Here is a 26,667-nt window from a genome sequence, read left to right on the forward strand (position 1 = left end):
AAAATGAGACAAAACTTAATACCAATGCGAGTATAGATGTTAGACATCAGTGAATACAAAATAAACTAAATATTTAAAGATTCCAGTCAAACTCCTAGGAAAGGGCCTAAGACGATTATGGATTGCTAAAATATTAATTAAATTTCTCAAGAGTTAGTATTGCATAAAAATGTCTTCAAATTTTCAAAGAAGGTTCTTATTGCGAATATTAATAATTTGTTTCGTTAATATATTGCATTTATTTTTTGGAAGTGCTTTGTCAATAATGTTAATGAAATCAGTTGGTTAGGTATGTTGTTAGCTACAGAAGTGCATACCAATCAATAAGTTCAATTGTTTTTGTTAGTTAAATGCAGCTGTTAGAAGATTTTTGATAAAAATACTTTTAAACTGATTACCTTTTCGGTTATTGTAACCTGTAAAATGAGGAGCGGGGAATACATAATTTAGAACATTTAAAATAAATATAAATTAAATTGCCAATTTTTGTTAATTGGGGATGTATTTTAATACTGGATTTTGAAAAAAAATGTGAAGTGCTGAGAAGCATTTTAATTTGGTTGCAAAACTTCAAATTTTCTTTGTTTTTCTATTTAATTTAAATTCTTATTTCATTTAAATTCAACAGACACGTAGATACTCGCAAGTTGCTTTAGAGTACAACTTCCACTTTTAACTTTAAATCAATACATTGCCCAAAGGGCTTTATTTAAAAAGTTTTTGGGTATAAGATAAATGATATATATATATATATAATATATTAGGTAATAAACACATTCATTTACAACTTATTCGCGCCTCCGCCAGAAACTGTGTATACAAGAAAATTTACTGCTTATATTATAGATGTATTACATTAAAAAAATCCATTTTCTAAACACAAATTCTACGCTAAAACGTAAACAATAATTAATCCTTAATATTAAAAAATTCTAATAAATTTGACTGTTTACTACAGAGATTTGTCTATACCTGAGTTCCTATTTCTATACATACATATTCACGAGGTCTGATCAAAAGCAGTAAGGAAAGATCAAAGTCGGACAATATTATAACATAGTATTTTTTAAGGGGACCTCCCCCATTCTCGATTTTACATTATCATAACTCCTCACTGTAACATCGGAATCCGGAAATTCCAAGGGCATTTACAAAAAATACTAAAATAGCGGTCATTTGATTTTTTTTAATTCGCTTATTTTTGACCACAAACTAAGTTGAAACCAATAAGGAAAGTTCAAAAGTCGGACGGGGCCGAATATAAGATACCCTTTACCACTTTGTGTACATGCAAGACATGTTAATTTCTACAATATCCTGTAGATAGAATGGTCATAGAATCTTTGGAGGACCATTGAGATGGAATCAGGCGAAATTAAATGTGATATCTAGATAAATAGTTGAACCAATTGAAAACCCCAAACACATACCATTCTGAAATCAATGAAAAATTGCATGTCAAACAGACAGACTTGGATTCATTGGTGTACCATTCGTATAAAATCGAGTCAAATTATATATGGGAGCTATATATAAACACATGGACTTAATTGAGTAACCGTTGCATACAAAATTTGTGTTTGTAATCACAATATTAATACCCTCTGCCAAATTTAATGTAACAACCATTTAAATCTGAACCGATTTTAACTAAACTTTGCAGACATCAGTCTGGACCTAAATCAGTAATCTACGCAAAATGTTATTCCAATCGGACAAATATTGGGGGTTTGGTGTATCATTCACCAAAAAACGGACGAAACTATATATGGGAGCTATATCTAAATCTGAACCGATTTTAACAAAACTTGGCAGACATCGGTCTGAACCTAATTCAGAACTCTGTGCAAAATTTTGTGCCGATAGGACAAATATTGTGAGTTTGACGCATCATTCACATAAAATCGGACGACTATATATATGGGAGCTATATCTAAATCTGAACCGATTCAAACAAAACTCCGTACACATAAGCATAGACCTGATTCAGTGCGTTGTGCAAAATTTTGTCCCAATCGGACAAATTTTGGGAGCTTGGTGCATCATTTACATAAAATCGGACGATTTTAGTTCGAAAAATTAAAATTGTTACACCGAGAATGGGGGGGGGGGCATTATTCTAGTCTCCATTTGGTGCATTGTGCAAAATTTCATTACAATTTATTCAGATAAAATCGGATAACAACTGGGAGTATTATCTAAATCTACAAACCTAATACAAGGGCGGTTCGTAAATTTCTTAGCCGATCAATGAAAGATAATAAATAGTGTTTCAAAAATATTTTTATTTTTCAATATAATCTCCTGAAACGTCAATACAATTAGTCCAACGCTTTCCTAGCAATTCTATCCCATGATTAAAATAGTTTTCATCAAGGTCTTCAAAATAGTAGTTTAGAACTGTAATTGCACATTCATTTGAGGTAAAAAGCTTGCCAGCAAGAATTATTTTTTTTATATTTGAGAACAAGTAAAAGTCACTTGGAGTGTTAAAAGGGGACAATATAGTTATTGATGATTGCATAAATGATCTATTTTTGATCTGCCCTTAACAGTTCATTTTTGATCATACCTTAACCGTTCATTTTTAATCAGACCTCGCATATTTGAATTTAGTATTAGTAAAAAAACTGTGACATTTCCAATTTCAAATTAAAGAAAAATATTAATTCTTACCGTCCGTCCAGGAGCTCCAGTTTTACCCTCTTTACCCGGTAGTCCTGGTGGGCCACGTATCGTTTCGCGCAGTAGATCGTTTTCTTTAATCGCTTCTAGGATATCAGACGCATTGCATGTACATTTGCCAGTGTATTTCTGAAATTGTATAGAAAGAAGGATTTAATTATTATATGTATATGTGTCTCTATATAAAAAAGGAATTTAAACAAACTATTTAAAGAAATATTTTCTTATTTCGAATATTTTCACATTTTCAAAACGAATTAGGTGTAATTTGATATTTTGATGTAGTATTGCTTAGCTCCCGCTTCGCCATGGACCCTCTTATAACGCTATAGTCTAATTTTCGGATTCATTCATATTCGTTCATATTTTTTACTGAATTAACTGACATTTAGTGTTTTTGATTATACCTAAAACATCTTTATTTATTTTATTCCTATTTTTGTTTTAATAAAAATGTATCTGAATATATCATATTCAGGTTCAAATAAACAAACATGAATGATTTTATATTAACGTGAAAACAATTTTAATTGGCTTCGTAACAAAAAATACTTAAAAATGTGTGTTAAAATAAAAAAATCGTAATTAAATGTTTTACTTTATTGATAATTAATGGAAATGTATACTAATATTATAAAAAAAAACATTGTAAATAATATACAACATTTTTTTCATATATATGTACATAGTGATATGAAATGAATTTAAAGCTATATTTGGCACATAATATTGTAAATATATGCACGTATATACCAACAATGCCAACAAGACTGATTTTTGTACGTAAACTCAACATACACAATATTCCATTTGAAGCTCATATTCCCGCCTTATATTCTAAAAATTTGAAATATTCACTCTCGGGTGAACCGTTCATCATATCTATGGGGAAACAAATGAATAATGTGTGTTAAAGTGGAATAAATGTATCCCACATCGCTTTCGGTTCTTTCGTACCATATCACAGAATATGTTACAGTATCAGTTTTTTTCAACATTCATATGCAAACTATATACTCACGAATTTTCAAAGTTCATACAAGATAGTAATATGGTCGGAGGTTAAATCCGAGATATGAAAGTGTGTATGTGTTAGTAATATTTATATAAACATCGCCAACATTAATAATGTCCTGTTACATGAGTGTGATAAGGGCAAGAGAAAATATACGAATTTTCTAATTTTAGCATGTGTGAATAATTCGGATAAATGGAGGAATGGATTTGTATATATGTAGGGGAGACTGGGGCACATTCGGCACTTGTTACTTAGAGCTCTATATCTCAGTAGAGATATAAGAATTTTATGGCTGGTTATTGTTGTCTGATACATAATTATATATGGTTTTGATACATAGTACCAAAACCATATAATTAATTAGTATTAGTTTAGAATTTTTACAGGGGCAAATTCGCCGAATGTGCCCCTACTCAGGGTACCTTCGGCATTTAATGGGACACATTCGGTACCATATTCATAGCTTGGTTTTTATCACCGCTATCAGTCTGGTTGAACTTCAGATCCTCTAACGATTCTATTTTGTTTTAATATGCGACTCAATATTTGACTTTTAAGGCTATACTTTTTAGCGGTGCCTTAAAAGCCTTGACTTTTAAGGCTATACTTTTTAGCGGTGCACGTTCACGTCTCAAGGCCACACACACCATCAGAAATAGTTTGGTCTTATATAATTTCGAACCATATTAAAGGATTATTTTTAAAGACAAACTAAAAAACATTTTAAGGAAATAACATTGCGCTATCTCTATATGGCCGAATGTGCCCCACATCAAAATGCCGAATCCACCTCGAAGGAACTTTCTAAAGTTTTTTATTTTGTTTCTACCAATCTTCCAAAAACCTAATATTTTTAATTATTTTTTTATTAAAAATGTACGTTGTAGTTAATTACTTGTTAATAAATTTTAAAAGTTTTATATACGAAATACGAAATAGAATGGAAATATTACCAAAACATCTGTAAAAATACAAAAGACCGTGCGTCTAAATAAATTTATTAGCTAGAGATTTCAAACTTTGCGACACTCATTTATTTCGATATTCGATACCTATGGATCGAAGCAAGTGATGTACAGTGAGCGCTTAATATCGAAAACGCGACTGCCGAATGTGTCCCGATGCCGAATGCCGATGCCCAGTCTCCCCTACATACAAAGGTCACAAATGGATGGATGTAAAGGATAATACAAAACCAAGCAAAAAAGTCGTTCAGTTCAGCCGCGACGAACATTTTCTACGCGGACCAATACGGAACCAGGGATCATGAATTGAGATAAAATGCTGAAATTTGGCATAGAGTTATCTGTTGTGTGAACGAAGGTCAAGTTTAAAGATGGACGTTTAGTGTACTCAGCACCTCTTTCTGCCAAAAATTATATTTCTTTATCTTTTTCGGAGGGTTCAACGGTACCCCCATAATTTCGTTAATTGAGAGAGTTTAGACCCTTTTTGTAGCCCCCACCATAAAGGTGGATTGTTTCGAAATGCGGCCCCACAAGGTCTTTAAATTCTTGATCAGAATAAAATTATATGTTGATATACCCATGTCCGTCCATCTGTCTGTCCGTTGGAATCCCGATAGAGATCGCATTATTTAAGATAGAACTCTAAACTTTTACACATACATTACTACTACTCATAGAATGTTTAATGCGGCATATAACGGTACCCCCCAATACTCCGTACTTTTGGGGTTTTTGAACACTATTTTTAACCGAATTGCCTGTAATTTTGTATTCTGAGTTATCATTAAATAACACATGCCGGAATCAAAAATTATTCGTATTTTGAGGATTTGGAACACGTTTTTCAAGCGAACTGACTGTAATTTAGTATTTTGAGATCTCATTGAATAACACATATCCGTCCTCAAAATAATTAATATTGACCTAAGTTTCAGGTTAGCTACCACATAACGGTACACCCAGTATTCCATATTTTGGAGAATTTGGACATGTTTTCCAACCAACTTGGCTGTGATTTTGTACTTTGGGTTCTCATTGTACCACACATCACCGTACTAAAAGTGTTTAGTATTGACCCATGTTTAAGGGTAGCCTTCGTAATATGGTGCCCCACAATATGGGGAGTTTTGATATGATTTCAATTAAATTGAGTTCAATATGGTATACTGGGTTCTCAAAATGGAATCACTACATTTCCGCACTAACAATTATTAATATTGGCCCATGTCGCTAATTTGAGAATTTTGGACACGTTTTTCAATCGAATTGGCTGAAATTTACTTTTTCATTTTCATTGTCTGTAAAATCCAACTACCTTAAAATATCAATATTGATCTTCTATTTATTATAGCCCCACAATCAGATATTTTGAGAATTTCAATCATAATTTTCTCATGCCTTTTTCAGTATGTTCAAGTTCCTATCATAACATGACCTTTCTCCTAGGAGCCCCCATTAAATATTTTGATTGTCATTTTCTTGGTGGAGGCAGTAATGTAGTATTTTTGACTGTCATTAGGTATCAACTCATCATCATCATCGGAATATTTTATCGGGTAGTGTTCATATTAAGGAACCCCCAAACATTTCGGTATTTTTGGCAGTCTGGACACATTTTTTTCCAAAAATGACTGCAGTTTGGCAGAAGAATCTAAAAAGAAATAAAATAAATAAATAATGATTTCCGGTTTATTTTCGGGTAGACCCCATACAACGGCACCCCTTTTTTGAAATCGTGCCAACTGATTTCGGGGATTTTGAGCACATTTTCAGACGAATGTACGTTACCACCTTTTTGTATTAAAATAATTAGCCATAACCATTCCGAGCTCAAAATTGTCACTTTAGATCCTAGAAAATAAATAAACTATCCATCTACGTTTTGGTAAATGCCCCATCTAAATTTCAGAAATCTCCAAACGGGGGGCATGGGTTGGCTGTATATAAATATTTGATATTGGAATTACACAACATTTTTAATTGCAATTATTTGTTGTAATTGGTCATATTGAAACAAGATACTCGTCTGAAAATTTTCGTTCAAAAATAGATATAGTTACAACTTCAAAAGAATGACTCGAATGACCAAATGTTTAGGCGAGGGACTTGCTCTACTCCTCGCCGTGTTTGTGTGGTGGGGGTGATCAACTCAAGGGAGCGGGGTGATGATACAAGATAACTCCCATGCAATTAACGGAGTATGAAATAGAAAGAAAAGTTCAAAAGAAATAAAACACAAGAGTTATTAATATAATAAGTAAGTATCTTGGATTTATTGGTAGTTCTTTCTTTTCATTATTCAAAAACAAAATTACCTCTTGTAATTTAGGGCGGCGACGTTATTCAACTAAGTTTACTGTAAGGAGGTTGGTCGACAAGTGAACGCTGTGGTTCATGCAATCACAGAGGATTATGGTGATCGGTTGTCTACTACTACTCTACTACTACATTAACATATTCCAATGAGAGAAAAGGTCATGCAAGGAGAGCAAAACAGCTAGGTGGCATCTGCACTCTACGGTCTCCGCTGAGGGAACTTGCCGAGGAGATGCCCGTGGTGTCAATCAGCAGACGTGATTGACTGAGCTCGGTAAGTTGAGTCAGAACGTATCAAACGTATACACTACAAAGGAAAATACACATCAACCTTAGCTTTCACACATTGTCTTTCCGAAAGGCCCAAAATCGTTGTATATACTTATAATTACATTAAAATTCATAACGTATAATAGAGTCGGCCTCGTCCGTCATTGAATTGTTCCTTACTGGTTTGATTTGATTTTGAATGATTTATCGTCAATCGCCGTCTTAAACTTTGAACTTCCATTATTTGATAAATGCTTAACAAGATTTGCTATTGATTTGATGGTTTATTTCTGTCATAACTATGACTGCTCTATTATATATAATTACAATCTTCTAATTTAAGCAATTAGTTTTTAATTTGAGTTTTTATATCATAAACTAATTGTAATTAATTGTTGATATTGCTATTGCTCTATTATATGAGTTGTTCAGCGTATACACATGGATTAACTCCACTTATTGAAACATCGTAAATGTAGTTATCAATGGTATATTCATAACTTTTTATACTTATAATATCTAAAATATAATTCTTTAATAAAAAAATTGAATGCATAACTTCATTCAACATTCTATAGTTTAATATAAAAATACATTAAAATCGTTTTTCGCAACATTTCATTTTAATGCGTGAATCGATGTGTGAATAGAGCGCCTCACATATGGGATTTTCACAGTCTGCAATAATTCAATAATTTAGCCCACACTCACTCACTCATGCACCATCATTGCATTAATTTCAATTTGTGTAAATACCCCGTAAATAATGCCATGTTTACTCTAAGCATTCGTTTAATGTATCAACAACGCCCCGAAATCAACTTCATAGCATGTGTTCTGGCAGAAAAGTCGCATGTAATCTAAGTGTACAACAACAACAACAACAAATATACGAATATGTACATATGTAGCAATTATCGACAAATCACCACCCCATGTCACACCCAATAGTCGTAATCGCTTAACAGCCAACAGTTACAATGCGACGAACGACAACGGCAACAATAACAGGGACCGTAGCACTCTATTTATTGGTGTTCGGTAATTATAAATAAATACTTTAGCTTTCATGTAATAATGGCACACAAACACCAATTTATTTATGTTGGATTTTGTTACTTCGAATTGAGTTCGTGCTGTGCATGTATTACACACAAAATATGAGAATCGTTGTATATGCATTATAAATGATGGCAGCTTGATTTAACACTTCAAACCAATGGTGTAAATCATCGTTGGTGTTAAATTTAACGAGAGGTAAAGGTAGAATCGCACAATATGTTCGTAAACAAATGGATAATATGGACGTGCTGATAGAATATATTCTGCAAGTTATTAAGTGCGACCAGAACAATATCAAGCCCTTCCCGCGAAAATGTTGTAAGCGACAGAAACTAAATTTTACAAGAGTCAGCTTGATATAACACTTTAAATCAATGGTGTAAATCATCGTTGATGTTAAATTTAACGAAAGTTAGAATCGTACAAAATGCAAATATGTAAACAAATGGATAATATGGATATGCTGATAGAACATATTTACAACAGTTATTAAGTGCGACCAGAAAAATATTGTTTAGCCTTATAATGGATTTTCAAAAAATTACCCAGTGAGCGGAGCAGTATAGTCGGACGGGACCGACCATATGATACCCTACACAACTACCACGGAAATCTAACATTTGCGTATGTTTATTTCGAGCCTGATCAATATTTCGTGATATTTGCACCCTCTTGACCGATTAGAGATCAACAGCACCTCTTCCTTACAAATACATATTTTCCGAATATCCCAATATTCTGTACAGCCCTTCTAATTACTTGTCCAGATTCACTTCACCGTGTGTTGTGTTGTGATTTTCGGTTTTGTAGTCTATAGATCGACTCGAAAAAATATAAAAAATTTAGTTTTGGGTCCACTTCATCCCAAATTGTTAATCTGATCATCACAGAAAATTATAGGCGTTGTCCTTGACCATACCTGGATCCTCAAGGAAAATTTCAAAGCGATGAGCGCTATATTTCCCTCTTCTATTGTGGTAATATTTTACTAAATAATATATGAATACGTAAGCTCCTGAAAATATTTACGTGTAACTCCCACATCCGAGTACATACGACCATATAATTGGTATCAATTTAAAGGTGAACCACTCCTCTTGGATATACTATCAACTTTTTTCGTCTTTGTCCTTCAGGAGTAAATATATACGCTATAGAATACAAATTTTGTCATTTTTCACACAAAAGTCAGGGTCCATTTGACCCGCTAACTATTGACCGATTTTTATCAAAACAAGCATGCTTATTCTTTGGTCCTATCCCCTTCTCCATGCAAAAATTCGCGATGTTTGGGCCATAATTGCGGCCTCTGGAGCGACCAGAAAAACCGACAAAAATTAAGTATTTGGTCAATTTCATCCCCTAAATATTAACCGATCTTTACCAAAAAACAACAGGGGTCTTCATTGGCCAGAACCCATCGTGAAGATTGGTCCATAACTGTGGCCTGTATCGTGTTTACAAATTATAATGGACAGACGGACGGACGGACACACATATCTAGATCGACTCAGCTAGTCGAGATATCACGATCGATATACTTAAAGGTGGGTCTAGGACCAATATTTCGCGGTGTTACAAACTCTTGGGGCTGCACAAAGCTATAATACCCTGACAACATAGTTGTGTAGGGTATAATTATGAAAATTCGGCGATTCTTCGTGACATATATTTAATACTAGCTGACCCGACAAACGTTGTCTTGCTTTATCATTGTTTTTCCATTTCTATATACATGAAAATGGTTTGTATAGATAAACGTTTTAAATATATCGTCCCACACACATTTCTGGAGCAGTATTTAACGACATCGACTTACTTTAATAGATTACCCTTATCTAATCGAATGAAAGCTTTAAAACAGGTAGTTCTTAATACCATGGTATCGGCCAGAACTCTTATAAAGTAACATTACAATACTGAATTTCTGCAATTTAATGTTTATGACCGAGCCTTGTTGCTGTAGGAAATTAATTAAGTTATTATTGAGAAAAGTTAAATTCGGCCCGGCCGAACTTTTTGTCATGAGGATGACATTCGAATTATGTAAAATAATGGGGACTCCTCGAATATGGGGATTTTTGCATGTTTTCATTCAAATTGGCTGCAATTTGGTATACTGGGTTCGGTAGCCCCACTATTAGATATTTTGGGAATTTCAATCATATTTTTCTCGCGTATTTTTCGGTATTTTCAATCTTAACCGTAAGGATAAGAAATCTCATGTTATGATACAGAAATACAGAAATAGAGGTGGGAAAATATGATTACCTAACAGGGGTGCTAGCGTTTTATCGGGCTTGCGTAGTAATAATTTTTAGTATAAAATTCAATTACAGCCAATTCGATTGAAAACCCTGCCAAAAATAGCGAATATTGGGGGGTATCGTTTTATGGGAGCTATGCTGAAATTTGGTTCAATATTAATAAATATTGGTATGAACATGCGTTATTTGGTTGCTAATCTGAGACTTTAGTCAATAATTTTGGGTACCTATATGTGATATCCAATGAAAACCCAAATTACAGCCAATTCGGTGGAAAAACGTGTCCAAAATCCCTACAATGCCTAACACTGGGGCTTCCCTTATATGGGAGGTATCCTGAATCAACATTAATATTGTATCAATATTAATAATTTTTGGGATGGACGTGTGCTACACAATGAGAATCCAAAATGCTAAATTACAGCCAATACGGTCTAAAGTCTAAGTCTGTTTTACACGGTTTTGATATAACACGGTTTGAAAATTGAATATTTTTAATTTTTTTATTACATTTAGTACGATTTGAAATTTTATGTACTTAATTTTTTTTTTGTCAAATTTAGTTTTTGTGAAGTATGTTCATATCACAAAAAAGTATTTATGAAAGAAAAAAGTCTGAAACCACTGATAGTATCGATAGCTTAAAGATTTAAGTGAATTCCCCTTTAGCGCGTACAATCAATTTTTACTGGTCAAAGCAAATGTGAATAGCACTAATTTAGGGGAATTCCCTTTTTACACGTTTTTTTTTACACGGCTTCTTCTGGAACCAATCTACCGTGTAAAAACAGACTTAACTGTACAGTTATAAGGGGGCTACACTGAAGCATGCGTCAATATTAATCATTTTTGGTACATAGATGGAGGTTCTCCTCCAAATACTAAATATACTAAATTACAGCTAATTCGGTTAGAAAAACTGCCCAGAATCCCCAAAATACCGAATATTGGGGTGGTGTGGTATCGCGGATTTTGTCAAAATGAAAACCCATTGAAATGTTTTATTGGAAGACTTTCAACAAAATTGTCAGTGATTTTTTTTTTAAATTCTCTTATTTGTTTTACTGGAATATTCTAATATTATATTTAATGACACGATGTTTGCACATCTTACCCAAAACATATTCCATTCCATACGTAAATACACGGTGTATGTATATCTATTTCGTTAAATGTTGATTTCAGCTTTCAACAATGCAAACAACAGTGATAATGATGTGTATACAAATACAGACACTGAATCATATTATTTATACATACACACGGGTACATAAACGAAGATTGGGTCAACATCATACAGCCAGTCATGGTCATAACACATACTTCAAAATAAAACGAAAGAATAAATGTGTGCTGTGTTAGCGTTAACAAATAAAAATTGTACATCTATACACACATACTGTATATAATAGACTGATGTACGGTAGCATATGTAGTAAGAGTATGTATCTTATATTAATGTGTGCTATGTCGCAAAGTCCACTTGAATAAATTGCTCCATAATCCAGAACACATTGCATGAGTGTGAGTACGATTGTACTTTTTCTTTCAGCATACGCATTAGATTTGGCTGAGCTTGTCAAATATATACTGTCAGAGTCAAAAGTAAGTATACATCATTATTTTGAAAATTCTTTATTTTTAATCAACTTATGTAAAAAGAATTGAGATATATAAAAATAAATAACGTTTTGTACTGATTTGATAATTGTACTGATTAATAATTATTTTTAAACCAAAATCCTAAGGGGTTTGCATAATTCCACAAATAACGTGATTCTGGGTATATTCACAGAAGTAACTATGAATCTATCAGGTTTCATTTTTACACCCTCCACCATAAGTAGAGTGCATATTAAATTCGACATTCCGTTTGCAACACTTCGAAATATTTCTTGATCTATGTCTGTCTGTCCGTCCGTCATTTTAAATTGTAAACAAAGTACAGGTCGCATTTATTATCCGAATTGGATGAAATTTGACACAAGTCACTTATTTGGCCCAAGGATGAACCCTATTGAAATTGGGAAAAATCGGTTCAGATTTAGATATAGCTCCGATTTATGGTAGATGGTGTACCAAATTCCCTATATATCTTTCGATTTGCACGAAATTTGGCAAAGCGTAATGAATTAGGTCTAGAATGATGTGTGCTAAGTTTCGTGAAAATCGGTTCAGATTTAGATATAGATCCAGTATATATTTTCGTCCGATTTAATGTAAATGGGGCACCAAAGTCCCAATACATCTTTCGATTTGCATGAAGTTTTTAATAGGCTACTGAATTAAGTCCAAAATTACGTGTGCCAAAATCGGTTCAGATATAGATATAGCTCCCATACATAGTTTCGTCCGATTTTATGTAAATGGTGCACCAAAGTGTCGATATATCTTTCGATTTACACAAAATTTAGCATAATGTACTGAATTGAGTCTAGAATGACGTGTGACAAGTTTCGAGGAATTCGACACAGATTTAGATATGGCTCCATGTATATATTCGTCCGAGTTAAGGTAGATAGGGAACCAAAGTCCCTATATATCTTTCGATTTTCCTGAAATTTTGCATAGGGTACTGAATTAGGTTCAGAATGATGTGTGCTAAGTTTCGTGAAAATCGGTTCAGATTTAGATATAGCTCCCATAGTATAATTTCGTCCGATTTTATGTAAATGGTACAGCAAAGTCCTTATATATCCTTCGATTTGCACGAAATTTGGTATAGCTTATTGAATATATATACATATATATTCCACCGATTTTACATAAACGGTGGACCAAACTCCCAAATGTTTATTGCGTGTTATTGAAATTGGTGCAGCTTCCATATGTATTTCGAATTGTGATTAAAATTAAGTTTTTAACATAAATTTTGCTATAAATCGTTTTCCATAAATTTGTCCTACAAGAAAAAGTGGACCTATATTTATAATTTTTTGTGAAGATATTTAGTACCCAATAAGAACTCAATGCACCAAACTTCAACGTATTCGGTTGACAAAGGCGCTCAAGAACCCCAAAATACCGAACATTGAGGGGTACTGTTATATATATACTAAATCTGGCGGAATAAAATCCATATGTACAATACAATAAAGTGGGAAAGGGTAGGATGAAGGGTATCATAGTCGGCCCAGTCCGACTTTACTACTTTCCTTACTGGCTTTCACGTATTATTCGGTATGTTCAAGGCCTTTGGTATGCAAAGATAAAAAAATCTTTTAATCAAAAATACCAATGGTGTACATTTTATTTTGACGCTCACTATATTTGTGGGGGTGGGGTGGAAATAACTTATATTACTATAGGACCTTGAACATACCGAAAAAGACGGAAGAAAAAGATGCCAATTTGGTTGGAAAACCTGTCAAAAACCTATAATATGCCGAATATTGGGAGTTAGTCCTGATTTAGATTAGGCGTGTTTACTTGCGGCGATTCTTTTCGTTCTCTTTTGAACTTGCTTCATGCGTCTATACAAGGCAATTCTGTTTCAAAAATATCTTTTTTTTACATTTTGTGACAATGTTCGGGATTGGTATTTCCAATTACTGACACTACAAACAAAATACACAAAACGAATTGCCAGAAAATTGTCGGTACGGGCAATTTTTTTTTTCAATTTCTATTCCCCTTGCCCCTCTCTCCTGCAACCAAAGACTTACCGCAAGTAAACTCCCCCAATCTAAATTGGGACTTACTGCTATATGGGGATACACCGAGACGTCGGCCGTTATATTCCATTTGTATTACAAAACATACTAGTACCAGCAATTTCTGTTCAAAATTTCAGAGCTCTGTCTTAAATCGCAAGTCGCAATTTGCAACCTTTTAGATGCTCTGTAACTCTGTTTGCAACTTTTTAAGCTTTGTGCGACTTTTCTTCCCGGTTTTTCTTAAGTTATATTATCCTTTTTATGTGTAAATTCAAACTTATTTTGATTCGTCTACTTCGTTTTTGAGGTCCAATGGTATCTGACATATTCTAGGAACAGTTTAATTGACGATTTTACTCTTCTGTGCGACCTTTGTTTAAGGGAACGACTTTTTGTTCCACTTTTTTAAAATTCCCAACGGAAACACTTATTGCAATCTCTATCGTGATTTCAAACAGACGGACATGCGTAAATGGACATAGAATTTTATATATATATATATATATATGCGGACTAGACCTAAATGCATTTTCCTAAGGATGGAGTTTATCGCCATATTTTTTAAATTATAATGATTACAACATATGGCTAAATAATCTTAGAATCCCATTTTGTGTAATGTAATTTATAATTGAAATACTTGTCCAACGTCCTCAAGATCCGCAAATTTTTGGGTTACCTTTATATGGGGGCTACCTAAAAACCGTGGACCGTTATTAATAAATGTTAATGTGTAGATTTCGTACTCAATGGGAAAAGAAACATAATGGACCGATATTAACATTTTTGGTGGAGAAATTTGGTAGCCAATAAGGACGCAATGTTCCAAATTACTTGGAATTCGATTGAAAAACGAGCGCATAAACCCAGACAAAAGACAACACTATGCTAAATTTTGGTCATATATCTCAACATGCTTGGAGGCTAGAGTGATTACAATTTACAGACGTAGATGTGTAAATCGTCATAGAATTTTACGCTGATCAAGAGTATATACTTTTCAGGATCGGAAATGATTATATCGATGAGTTGCCAAGGGAAAAATATACCTAACTTATAGGTTCTACATATAAATATGTTTCAAAGATGCGATGTAATCCTTACATACCATTATATGAGGCGTTCAGCGCACACTTTGGTTAACTCCAATTTTTAAAAATCGTATTTTTCTCTATTTATAATATCTTTGCCGAATAATAAAGATAAGCGCAGTTATGAAGTCAAAATTATAAAGTTGAATTCATATTATAATTCATCATCGCTTATCTCAACTTTAGTTTTAGGGAGTTAATCGATGTGTGAACTGAACGACAAGTAAATTTCCCCTTTTTCTCTGTTAGTTAATTTAAATTCACGTGTTTCTTGTTCAAATAAATAGTAAATTACTTATAAAAACATCACAGCTCATGGCGTTGGTTGACTGCTTTGTAGCAATTTAGCAACAACCTTGTTCTGTCTGATGTTTACAAACGATGACAACATTACTAGTGTATGTGAACTTAACGCAACTAGAGAAAGAAAAAAAAAACATATCACCTAGTGAAAATCCGTTAGTTCTTACACATCGTTAGCGGGGGGGCTATCAGGTATTGTTTCCGGCCATATGTCTGACTAAACGCATCGCAGCACGGATATGAACCAATGTACGTTGTAACTGTAAAAGCTATTTATATATGTACGTGCAGCAGGTCATCAAGGACATCAGACAAATATAGTATTGTATGCAACTGAACGGCATTGCTTGCAACCAAATACATTTAATATACGTGTAAGCTCCATAAATTACAAACACTTTCCGGCTTAACAATTATTCGGACACGGAGTGCATGTAAACACATAGAAAGATATCATAGTGTGCATATATGTATGTATATGCAGGTGCACATACATAGACGTAATGTAATTCAGAGGATAATTGGATCTTATAAAAAACGTTTTATCTTTGCAAATGTTGGAATTTTCTGCTACATAATTAAAAAAACCAGTAAGGAAAGTGGTAAAGTCGGATGGGGCCGACTATATGATACCCTTCACCACTTTGGGTAAATTCAACAGATGAATCTTAACAGACGTCGCATTTTTGATTTTCACGAAACTTAACACACATCATTCTAGACTTTATTCAGTACGCTGTACCAAATTTCGTGGAAATCGAAAAGTATACAGAGACTTTGGTACACCATTTTCCTTAAATCGGACGAAAATATATATGGGAGTTATATCTAAATCTGAACCGATTTTTATGAAACTTAGCACACACCATTCTAGGCTTAATTATGTACGCTGTGCCAAATTTCGTGCAAATCGAAAGATATATAGGGAATTTGGTGCACCATTTACCTTAAATCGGACAAAAATATATATGGGAGCTATATCTAAATATGAACCGATTTTTCCCAATTTCAATAGGGTTCGTCCTTGGACCAAATAAGTGACGTGTGCCAAATTTCATCCAATTCGGATATTAAATGCGACCTGTACTTTGTTTACAATTTAACATGGACAGACAGACGGACGGACGGACATGCATAAATCGACTTAGAAAGTGATTCTATGCATATTCTCAAAAGGAACCATGTGTCTATCTCGTTTCCTTTTGCCTGTTACAAACATATGCACAAAGACATAATACCCTGTACCACAGTGTGGTGAAGGGTATAAAAAACCAAATTACAAAGAATTTGGTTGAAAACCCCGCTCAAGAACCCCAAAATACCGAAAATTGGGGGTTACCCGAATAAATTGACCTATATTTATAATTTATAGTGGAGAGATTTGCTATCTAATAAGAACTCGACGTACTAAATTACAGTCAATTCGGTCGAAAAATACGATCAGAACTCCCAAAATACCAAAAATTTGGGGTACCGTTATATGGGGACTACCAGAAAAACTGGACTTATATTTATAATTTTTAGTGGAGTAATTTGGTACCCAATAAGAACCCAATGTACAAAATTTCAGAGAATTCAGTAATAAAACGAGCTCAAGAACCCCAAAATACCGAAAATTGTGGGTACCCTTATATGGGGACTATCCGAAAAAATTGACCTATATTTATAATTTTTAGTAGGGAAATTTGCTACCCAATAAGAACTCAAAGTACCAAATTTCAGCGTATTCGGTCCAAAAATGCGATCAAAACCCCCAAAATATCGAAAATTGGGGCTACCCTTATATGGGGACTATCCGAAAAAATGGACCTATATTTATAATTTTTAGTAGGGAGATTTGCTACCCAATAAGATCTCAAAGTACCAAATTTCAGCGAATTCAGTTAAAAAACATGCTAAATAACCTCAAAATACCGAAAATTGGGGGGTACCCTTATATGGGAGCTATGCCTAAACGTGGACCGATTTTCTCCAATTTCAATAGGGTTCGTCCTTGGGCCAATTAAGTGACCTGTGCCAAATTTCATCCAAATCGGATCGTAAATGCGACCTGTACTTTTTTAACAAAAAAACATGGACGGACGGACGGACGGACATGCATAAATCGACTCAGAAAGTGATTCTATGCATATTCACAAAAGGAACCATGGGTCTACCTCGATTATTTTTGCCTGTTACAAACATATGCACGAAGACATAATACCCTGTACCACAGTGTGGTGAAGGGTATAAATATATATATATATATATATATATATATGGCCGTATGGATAGATATCGACACTTTCCAATTTAATGTCAACCCAATATATCAAAAATATGGCCTCGTCATTTAGAAAACATTACTGGAACTTTTAAAAGTTCAAATATTGGTAGTAACATTATAAGAGCGCAATACCAAAACTTTAAGAAGCAGATCCGAAAGTTTAGCCTTTATTGTTGAACTACGCATTATTTTCCTCAATAATTAATATTGTGCGATATGTATCATTTTTACGAAATAGACTTTATCCCCCGTTTCATACTGCCCCCATTTATTTAGTAATAATTTGAAGTCGGACTTCGTAACATCCCAAAGGCATTTTCGTTCAGAGACTTTTGAGTTTATGGGAAACATATAAAGCAACAATTCATATCTATGTTATATACACATTTTGAACAGAGTAATTAAATGCGTTTGCAATGCATTGATGTGGAATTATGTGCAAATATATAAACTACAATTTCGCAGTGATTATAATGAGTTCTGACACAAAACTCCTTTGAAACTGTGCATATGCATATTTTTTCAAGAGTGTTGTCATCTATCTATTAAGTTTACTATGAAATTGATTTATGTCCTTTGGGATATGCATTTGAAATGAATATGGTTTAAATATTTATATATGTATGCACGTATCGATTATTTGTTTATATTATATTTTATGTTTTGTAGTTCTTCTATGCCTTTTACCAAATGACAAATATTTCAAATTATTAAAATATCTAGAGGAATGAATAATTTTAAATAATTCACATAGAAATTGTAAGTTTTTTTTCTTCACCACAAAAGTTCAATTTATTTATATTATATTTTATGTTTTGTAGTTCTTCTATGCCTTTTACCAAATGACAAATATTTCAAATTATTAAAATATCTAGAGGAATGAATAATTTTAAATAATTCACATAGAAATTGTAAGTTTTTTTTTCTTCACCACAAAAGTTCAATTTATAAATGTCAATGAATCTTAACATTTATCAATTTTACGTGTTTCCGTACAACTGAACAAATTGTTTCTTAATCCTACTAAAATTTGATAGACATATTGAGGTGTTTACCAATAATTGTCAAAATTATCAATTGGTACAAAATTCAGTAGTTTACAAACCGATAACTAAAAACATCCATGCACAAGAACGAAAAGAAGAGGAATCAGTAAGGAAAGTAGTAAAGTCGGACTGGGCCGACTATATGATACCCTTCACCACTTTGGGTATATTGTACATATGTATCCTAACAATTGCATGCCTATGTTCCCTCTTTCTCCAACCTATCCTAACTTTAATTTCATTCGAGCAGATTTAGAGCCGTCTGCGAAACATGGGGAAAATTTATGGAAAACGATTTATAGCAAAATTTATACACGCTATTCGGTACGCCGCGTTGTTAAAAATACAATCTATATGTGCGAGCTATATTTAATCTGAACCGGTTTTCACACATCCTTCTAGACTTAATTCAGTACGCTATGCCAAATTTTGTGCAAATCGAAGGATATATATAGGGACCTTGGTGCACCATTTACATAAAATCGGACGAAAATATATATGGGAGACATGTCGAAATCTAAACCGATTTTCCCGAAACTCACCACTCATCATTCTAGACTCAATCCAGTACGCTATGCCAAATTTCGTGCAAATCGGAGGATATAAAGGGACTTTGGTGCACTCTTTACGTAAAATCGGACGAAAATATATTTAAGAGCTATATCTAAATCTCAACCGATTTTCACAAAATTTAACACACATCGTTCTAGACTAAATTCAGCACGCTATGCGAAATTTGGTGCAAATCGAAGGATACAAAGGGATTTTGGTACACTATTTACCGAAAATTGGGCGAAAATATATATGGGAACTATATCAAAATCTGAACCGATTTCCACGAAATTTAACACACATCCTTCTAGACTTAATTCAGTACGCTATGACAAATTTCGGCCAAATCGAAGTATATATAGAGACTTTAGTACACCATTTACCTTAAATCGGACGAAAATGTATATGGGAGCTATATCCAAATCTGAACCGATTTTCACGAAACTTTACACACATCATTCTAGACCCAATTCATTACGCTGTATCAAATTTCGTACAAATCGAAATATATATAGGGACCGTTTACATTAAATCGGACGAAAATATATATGGGAGCTATATATAAATCTGAACCGATTTTTCCCAATTTCAATAGGGTTCGTCCTTGGACCAAATAAGTGACCTATGCCAAATTTCATCCAAATCGGATCGTAAATGCGACCTGTTCTTTGTTCACAAAAATACATGGACGGACAGACGGACATGCGTAAATCAACTCAGAAAGTGATTCTATGCATATTCTGAAAAGGAACCATGTATCTATCTCGTTTCCTTTTGTCTGTTACAAACATATGCACAAAGACATAATACCCTGTACCACAGTGTGGTGAAGGGTATAAAAATCATGCAAAACATTGACTTATATACCTGGACTGTCTGAGAGATTACGTAATTCGAATCTTTATGACAAGAATAATTATCAATTTGCCTTAAAATCAAAGAATGCCGTCCATTGCCTGTTCAGCAAAACAAAATCAAAAAGGAAGACAAGTGCAATGTAGTATATAAGATAAAATGTACAGTGCACCGTGCAAAATTTCGTGCAAATCGAACGACTTTGGTTCATCACAAAATCGGACGGAAATATATACGGGAACTTATCTAAATCTGAAACGATTTCCACGAATCTTACCACACATCATTCTAGATTCTATGCATATTCTCAAAAGGAACCATGTGTCCATCTCGTTTTCTTTTGTCTGTTACAAACATATGCACGAAGACATAATACCCTGTACGCTGTGGTGAGGAGTATAAAAACGGCACCATAGTCAATTTTTTAATGAATTACAGCGCTACCTTTGAATGGATACACATGTTATTGATCTACGTATACTTTCTTAGTTATTGACCGTAGGGTTAACCATAATATTAAGAAAAAATGTCTGCTGGCTTGTCCTGTTTTATACTAGAATAAGGCTAAATATATTGGAACGCGTTAAACGCCTTAGGGACGCATCGGACCCAACGGATGTCGGAATCTGAGTAAGTATTTCTGATCATTATCTTAAAGGCCCTAAGATTTCATTAAATGTTGTAAAAATTAATATACCTTTATAGGAAGGTTTTGCTTTTAAATGATCTGGCATGTCGAGCACAAAAAATTTTAGCCTTTACTATCACGCACTGATCTTGATAAAGGCAGCCTTTCTCTTTAATTTTACTAGAAAAAGTAATCTAAATACTTTCCTTTTTAACATATATGTGCTAAGAAAAACACGTACAATCTCATTTCTTTTTCGATCCACAAGGCTATATGTGCTCGAATTTTATTTCCAATATTTTTTGGGTATTTGGAATGAAAGCACCTGACCCAATAATTTGTTTCTTTTCTTCCCCATTTAATAATATTTTGTTTTTATTTCTGTTATAGCAGTTCAAATAGATATTTACTTACCGCATCAGGATTGCTGGGGAAATCAATAAAAGGTGGAAATGATCCTGGTTCACCCTTAGGACCAGCAGGACCCGGTGGTCCAGGTGGACCACGTATACTGTCACCAGGTGGTCCCTTGGGTCCGCGATCACCCTTTTCACCTTTAATTGTGCGATAAGCTGAAATGAAAATGAAAAAAATACATTCAATTATTAAGGCTGTTATTTAAAGTGTAAAATAATTTAAAATATATTTTTTCATTGCAAATAAATATACAATAATATAAAAATATCACCAGCGATTCCATCAACCAATTAATATTATGAAACATTCCTGCATATGTATGTGCGTATGGGCGTAGCAAAAATATTCACACTGAATTATTATGCAAAATGTTGACTTTTGATTGTTGACTCATGCAATTTGGTGTGGCCGCATCATGTCATGCTATTACATATTTTACATCGGGCCTTTTTCTTTGTAAATGTATTTAAGAACTACGGTATGTTTTGATATTGATAACAATTGAATGTGTCGGTAGCCACAAATATCACTTTCAACATCCACCTACAACATTTTTTTTTTTCATTTTTTTCGCATTCATGTATGTGATATTTGTATAAATGGATTGCTATTTTGCCACTTCGCATCAAATTGAATGTATATAAATATTCTCATTCCGTTTGCAACAAGTCGAAATATTCGTCTGAGTTAAGTATGGGGGTCTCCATTAGGATATTTAGTATTGAAAATGGAATATATCAGCGACAGCTTACAAATAACTGTACCGCCCCCTTTTCTGTATTTCTAAGATTATAATTGCATTTTCCAACCGTAAATTGACATGACGGTTTCTTGGTGGGAAACAATTGGCACATAATGTTCTCGATAGACTTTAGATATTTGTAATGCACATCCCATGGTGGAGGTATACAGATATATTCCTTCAGCCAATGCCATTTGTAATATCCAAACTTTTGCAAACTATATTGAGACAGTTTCGGAGAGGGAAAATATAACATTTTGAGCACACAGTATTCAACCTCAGCTTTGTGTTTTTATACCCTTCTCCACACTGTACACCGGGATATTACGTCTTTGTGCATGTGTTTGTAACATGCAAAGGAAAACGATATAGAACCATAGTTATTTTTGAGAATCACTTTGTGAGTGGATTTATGCATGTTCGTCTGTCAAAGTAATCTTGAGAACAAAGTACTAGTCGCTTTGGTACAGCAAATTTATTTGTACGCCTAAAGACGAACCCTATAGAAATTGGTAAAATCGGTTAAGATGTAGATGTACTTCCCAGATATAGTTTCGTCCGATTTTATATAAATAGTCTTCGAAAGAGTCAATGTTTTTTTTCGATTTATACGAAATATTGCATACATATATATTTTCATTCGATTTCCTATTAATAGTGTACCAAAGTTGGTGATTGTCAAGCTTCAAATCGGCCAGATTTACATATAGCTACTATACATAATTTGTCACCACATGTAAGTTTGCATAGATTTCAATATCTATATTGATCACATGCCTAATTTCGTTCGATTCCATTCCAATGGTACTCCTGTTCTATTGACAGGATATTTTGTATATTAGCATCTTTGTATGTACCCAAAGGGGCTGAAGGGTATCGTATAGTCGGTTCCGCCCGACTTTTGAACTTCCCTTACTTTTTTTTATTAAAGAGTTGACCATTTGTGTTTGAACATTAAAATCTACAATATATCCGAAAATGGATTTAATGATGGTAGATTTTAATGTGAAGGGTATAAACATTCCGGACAGACCAAACACATTGATGATGGTTTTTTTCTTCTCAGTTTTTTTCCTATATCTATGTCAACATTCAATGTTGAATGTTTGCTTTTCGTTACCACGCAACGACAAAAAGGTGTTACCAATACGTTTGATTTTTTTCTCGTTTTATTTCACGTTCTACATTCACTTGTGTATTTACATGTGCGATGGGTGTGCATGTATGTGTAATTCCATTTGTAAGCGAGAGTAGAATTTGTAAAGTAGCATGTAATATTTTTACAATAAAATGGTTATTTTAAACTTGATTAAATTCTTCAACTTCCGCTACTGCTGTTAATTGTAGAGTTTTCGTTCATAACATCAGACATAAGATCAAGTTAACCAATGAGTTATAGAGGAACGGAAATTTTCACTGAAACTTGGACCAATATTGATCATTTTTGATAAGGATTCGCTCGCCCAATGAAAACCCAAAATAACAAATTAGGAATAGAAAGTTCAAAAGTCGGACGGGCCGCCTATATGATACCCTTCACCACTTTGGGTACATACAAGAGATGCTCATATGTACATATACATAGCATCTTTGGGTGGCAATTGAAATGTAATCGGACGAAATCTACTCATCCACATACCATTCTGGAATTTATGAAAAATTGAATGTCAATCATTTGCATGAAATCGAGCAAAATATATATGGTGTTATATATAAATGGAGGTATTTGAGCAACCGCAGCACAGTGCGCTATCCAAAGTTTATCTCGATACGAAATTCAATACACATGTATACTAGGTTCCGTTGTCCTAATAATACGTTATTGGTGGAACAGTTATTTGGTGGAACATTAAGTGAAATCCAATGAAAATATATATGGAAGCTATATCTAAACTTGAAACGACTTCAATCCAATACTCTATGCAATATTTCATGTAAATTGAACAGACGTAGGCTCCTCCATTTGCATCAATTGTATGTGGCAGCTATATCTACATCTGAACCGAATTCAACAACAAAATATCGTGCAAATAGAACAGGATCTATGGGACTAAAGTATATATGTGAGAGCCATATTAAAATCTGAACGTATTTCAACAAAACAAAATTTTGTCTCATTTTTGTTTCATTTACATAAACTCGGACCTGGAATATGGGAGCTATATCTAAATCTGGACCAATTCCAACCAAACATCCTATAAATCAATCGGGGACTAATTCAGTGCACTGTGCAAAATGTTGACTTAATCGGACACACATTGGCAGTACGATGCTACATTTACCTAAAATCGGACGGAACTATATATATATATATATAAATCTGAACCGATTTCAACAAAATTTCGCATACATCAATCAGTACTCTGTGCAAAAATTTGTCCCAATCGGAAAAATATTGGCAGTATGGTAGTCCATTTACATAAAATCGGACGAAACTATATATGGCAGCTATATCGAAATCTGAAACATTTCCAATAAAACTTGGCATGCATCAATCAAGACATAATTCAGTACTCTGTGCAAAATTTTGCCTCAATCGGACCGAATATTGGGATTTTGGTGCATCATTTACATAAAATCGGCGGTAACTATATATGTAGGAGCTATATCTAAATCTGAACCGATTCCAGCAAAACTTCGCACAAATCAATATGGACCCAATTTAGTACGCTGGGCAATTTTTTGTCTCTATCGGACCAATATTGAGATTTTGGTGCACCATCTATACAAAAAATCGGAGTTAACTATATATGGAAGCTATATCTAAATCTGAACACATTCCAACAAAACATCACACAAATCAATCTGGACCTAATTCAGTACGCTGTGCAATTTTTTGTGTCTATCGGACCAATATTGGTAGTTTGGTGCACCATTAACATAAAATCGGAGGTAACTATATATGGCAGATATATTTAAGTCTGAACCGATTTTTTGAATGGTATACAAATGTGGGCTTATGTATTACGATAATATTTACCAAGCATCCAACGAACAGTAGCAATGCGTGTGCAAAGTTCCAAGGCTCTATCTTAGATATTGCGAGCTCAATTATTTGAAGGGACCTTTGAAGGCGACCCTCCATTCTCGATTTCAAATTTTTATGATTTTCAACCGGCTGGACGTGCGTTACATTGAGGATTTGTAAACTTGAAAATAAGCACTTGAAGCCTTAAAGGACGAATTGGGATAATTTTATTGTTACTGTTTTGTATTTTTTCTAATTAACAAAAAAAAAGTTTGAGTATAACTTTTGCCGGTGCTTTATGTTGACACAATAAATCGAAAATATCTTCAAGAGTTTTTGAGATTTTCATTTGAAAATTGAAAGGGAAATTTTTGAATTAGTGTTGGTAGAGGAAATAGAGGACCATAATTCAAATATTGGAAACCGAGAATCGGGACGATCCCCTTAAGTCACTTTTTTTCAGAAATCGATTTTGGACCATAATAAAAATAGGTTAGGTCTTGGCCATTCAAATCTTATATTTCTAGTTGTGGCAGTTTGTGATGTTATTTTTAAAATTTTTCATTGCTGATTCCAAATATTTATTTATAGAAACGACGAGAAATTGCAATAAAATGTGGAAGCATGTGCACAAATCTCTATTATATTGAATAGACAAATAATACAATTGGACCAGCATACCAATAATATAACATGTTATATTGAATATATATGTATAATATACCTTAAACACAGCAACAACATGAATGTGTTTCGTACAACATAGATTTCGTGTAGTATGAGTTTTTCATCTATACATTTTGTGGGTACATTTGATTAACAAATTTCGTCAGTTTCAATTCATAAATGATAAACATAACAAGGGAATAAGCGTTAAGTTCAGCCGGGCCGAACTTTGGATACCCTCCACCATAGATATACTGACAGGTACTAGAAATGAAAATATAGGGAACATACCAAAAAGTGGACCTATACCGACATTTCTATGTAAACTATAATACAAATTTCAGAAATTTTTAATGGATAATTATACCCTCAGCCTTATGGCTAATGAGGGTGTATACAATTTACACCATGAAAATGTGCCTCATCGAAATATTGGTTCTAGACCCCATGTTTCTTTGGACCAAATCCGTTTCAGAAAATTTACATTTCATTCAAACTTTGCCAATCTTATTATTTTTTCCAAACTTAGTTCAAATTCGAAGATAGGGAATATCGGTCCACTCCTTCTGGTACCTCCCACACAGGGGCTAGGTTTAAATACGGGTTATAGTTCATATATAGTTCATTATCGAACCTTATGTTCTAGTTTTTTATCTCGATATCCTCCACAGGTGATATATTACAACAGAGTTTTAGAACCAAAACGCGGAACAAATTTTTTATATAAAAAAGGGGTTATATGGGGACTACCCCAAAAAAGGGGTACATATTAAAAATTTTTTGTAGAGAAATTTGTTACCATATTCGACTACAAAATACCAAATTTCAGCGAATTCGGTTGAAAAATATACCGAAATTTGGGGGGTACCCTTATATGGGGGCTATCCGAAA

At 33.6% G+C, this 26,667-nt stretch overlaps 1 protein-coding gene across 1 annotated transcript in view; it reads right to left on the reverse strand.

The window, feature by feature from the left end:
- The window catches only part of LOC133333052 (collagen alpha-1(XXIII) chain-like), a gene marked incomplete at its 3' end in the record, with an annotated part of 55,078 nt that extends 32,742 nt beyond the window's left edge, over positions 1-22,336 (reverse strand). Inside the window, exons 1-4 of the mRNA XM_061541386.1 lie at positions 22,210-22,336; positions 21,398-21,555; positions 2,677-2,814; positions 399-416 (exon numbers count right to left, since the gene is read on the reverse strand). Of these exons, the coding sequence (XP_061397370.1) occupies positions 399-416; positions 2,677-2,814; positions 21,398-21,555; positions 22,210-22,336 (441 nt within the window). The remainder of the gene's footprint in view (positions 1-398; positions 417-2,676; positions 2,815-21,397; positions 21,556-22,209) is intronic.
- Between the last annotated feature and the right edge of the window lie 4,331 nt (positions 22,337-26,667).

This window comes from Musca vetustissima, unplaced genomic scaffold (assembly GCF_032173495.1).
Source record: "Musca vetustissima isolate MV318-11 ecotype Yass unplaced genomic scaffold, APGP_CSIRO_Mvet_v1 utg476224, whole genome shotgun sequence".
NCBI lineage: Eukaryota > Metazoa > Arthropoda > Insecta > Diptera > Muscidae > Musca > Musca vetustissima.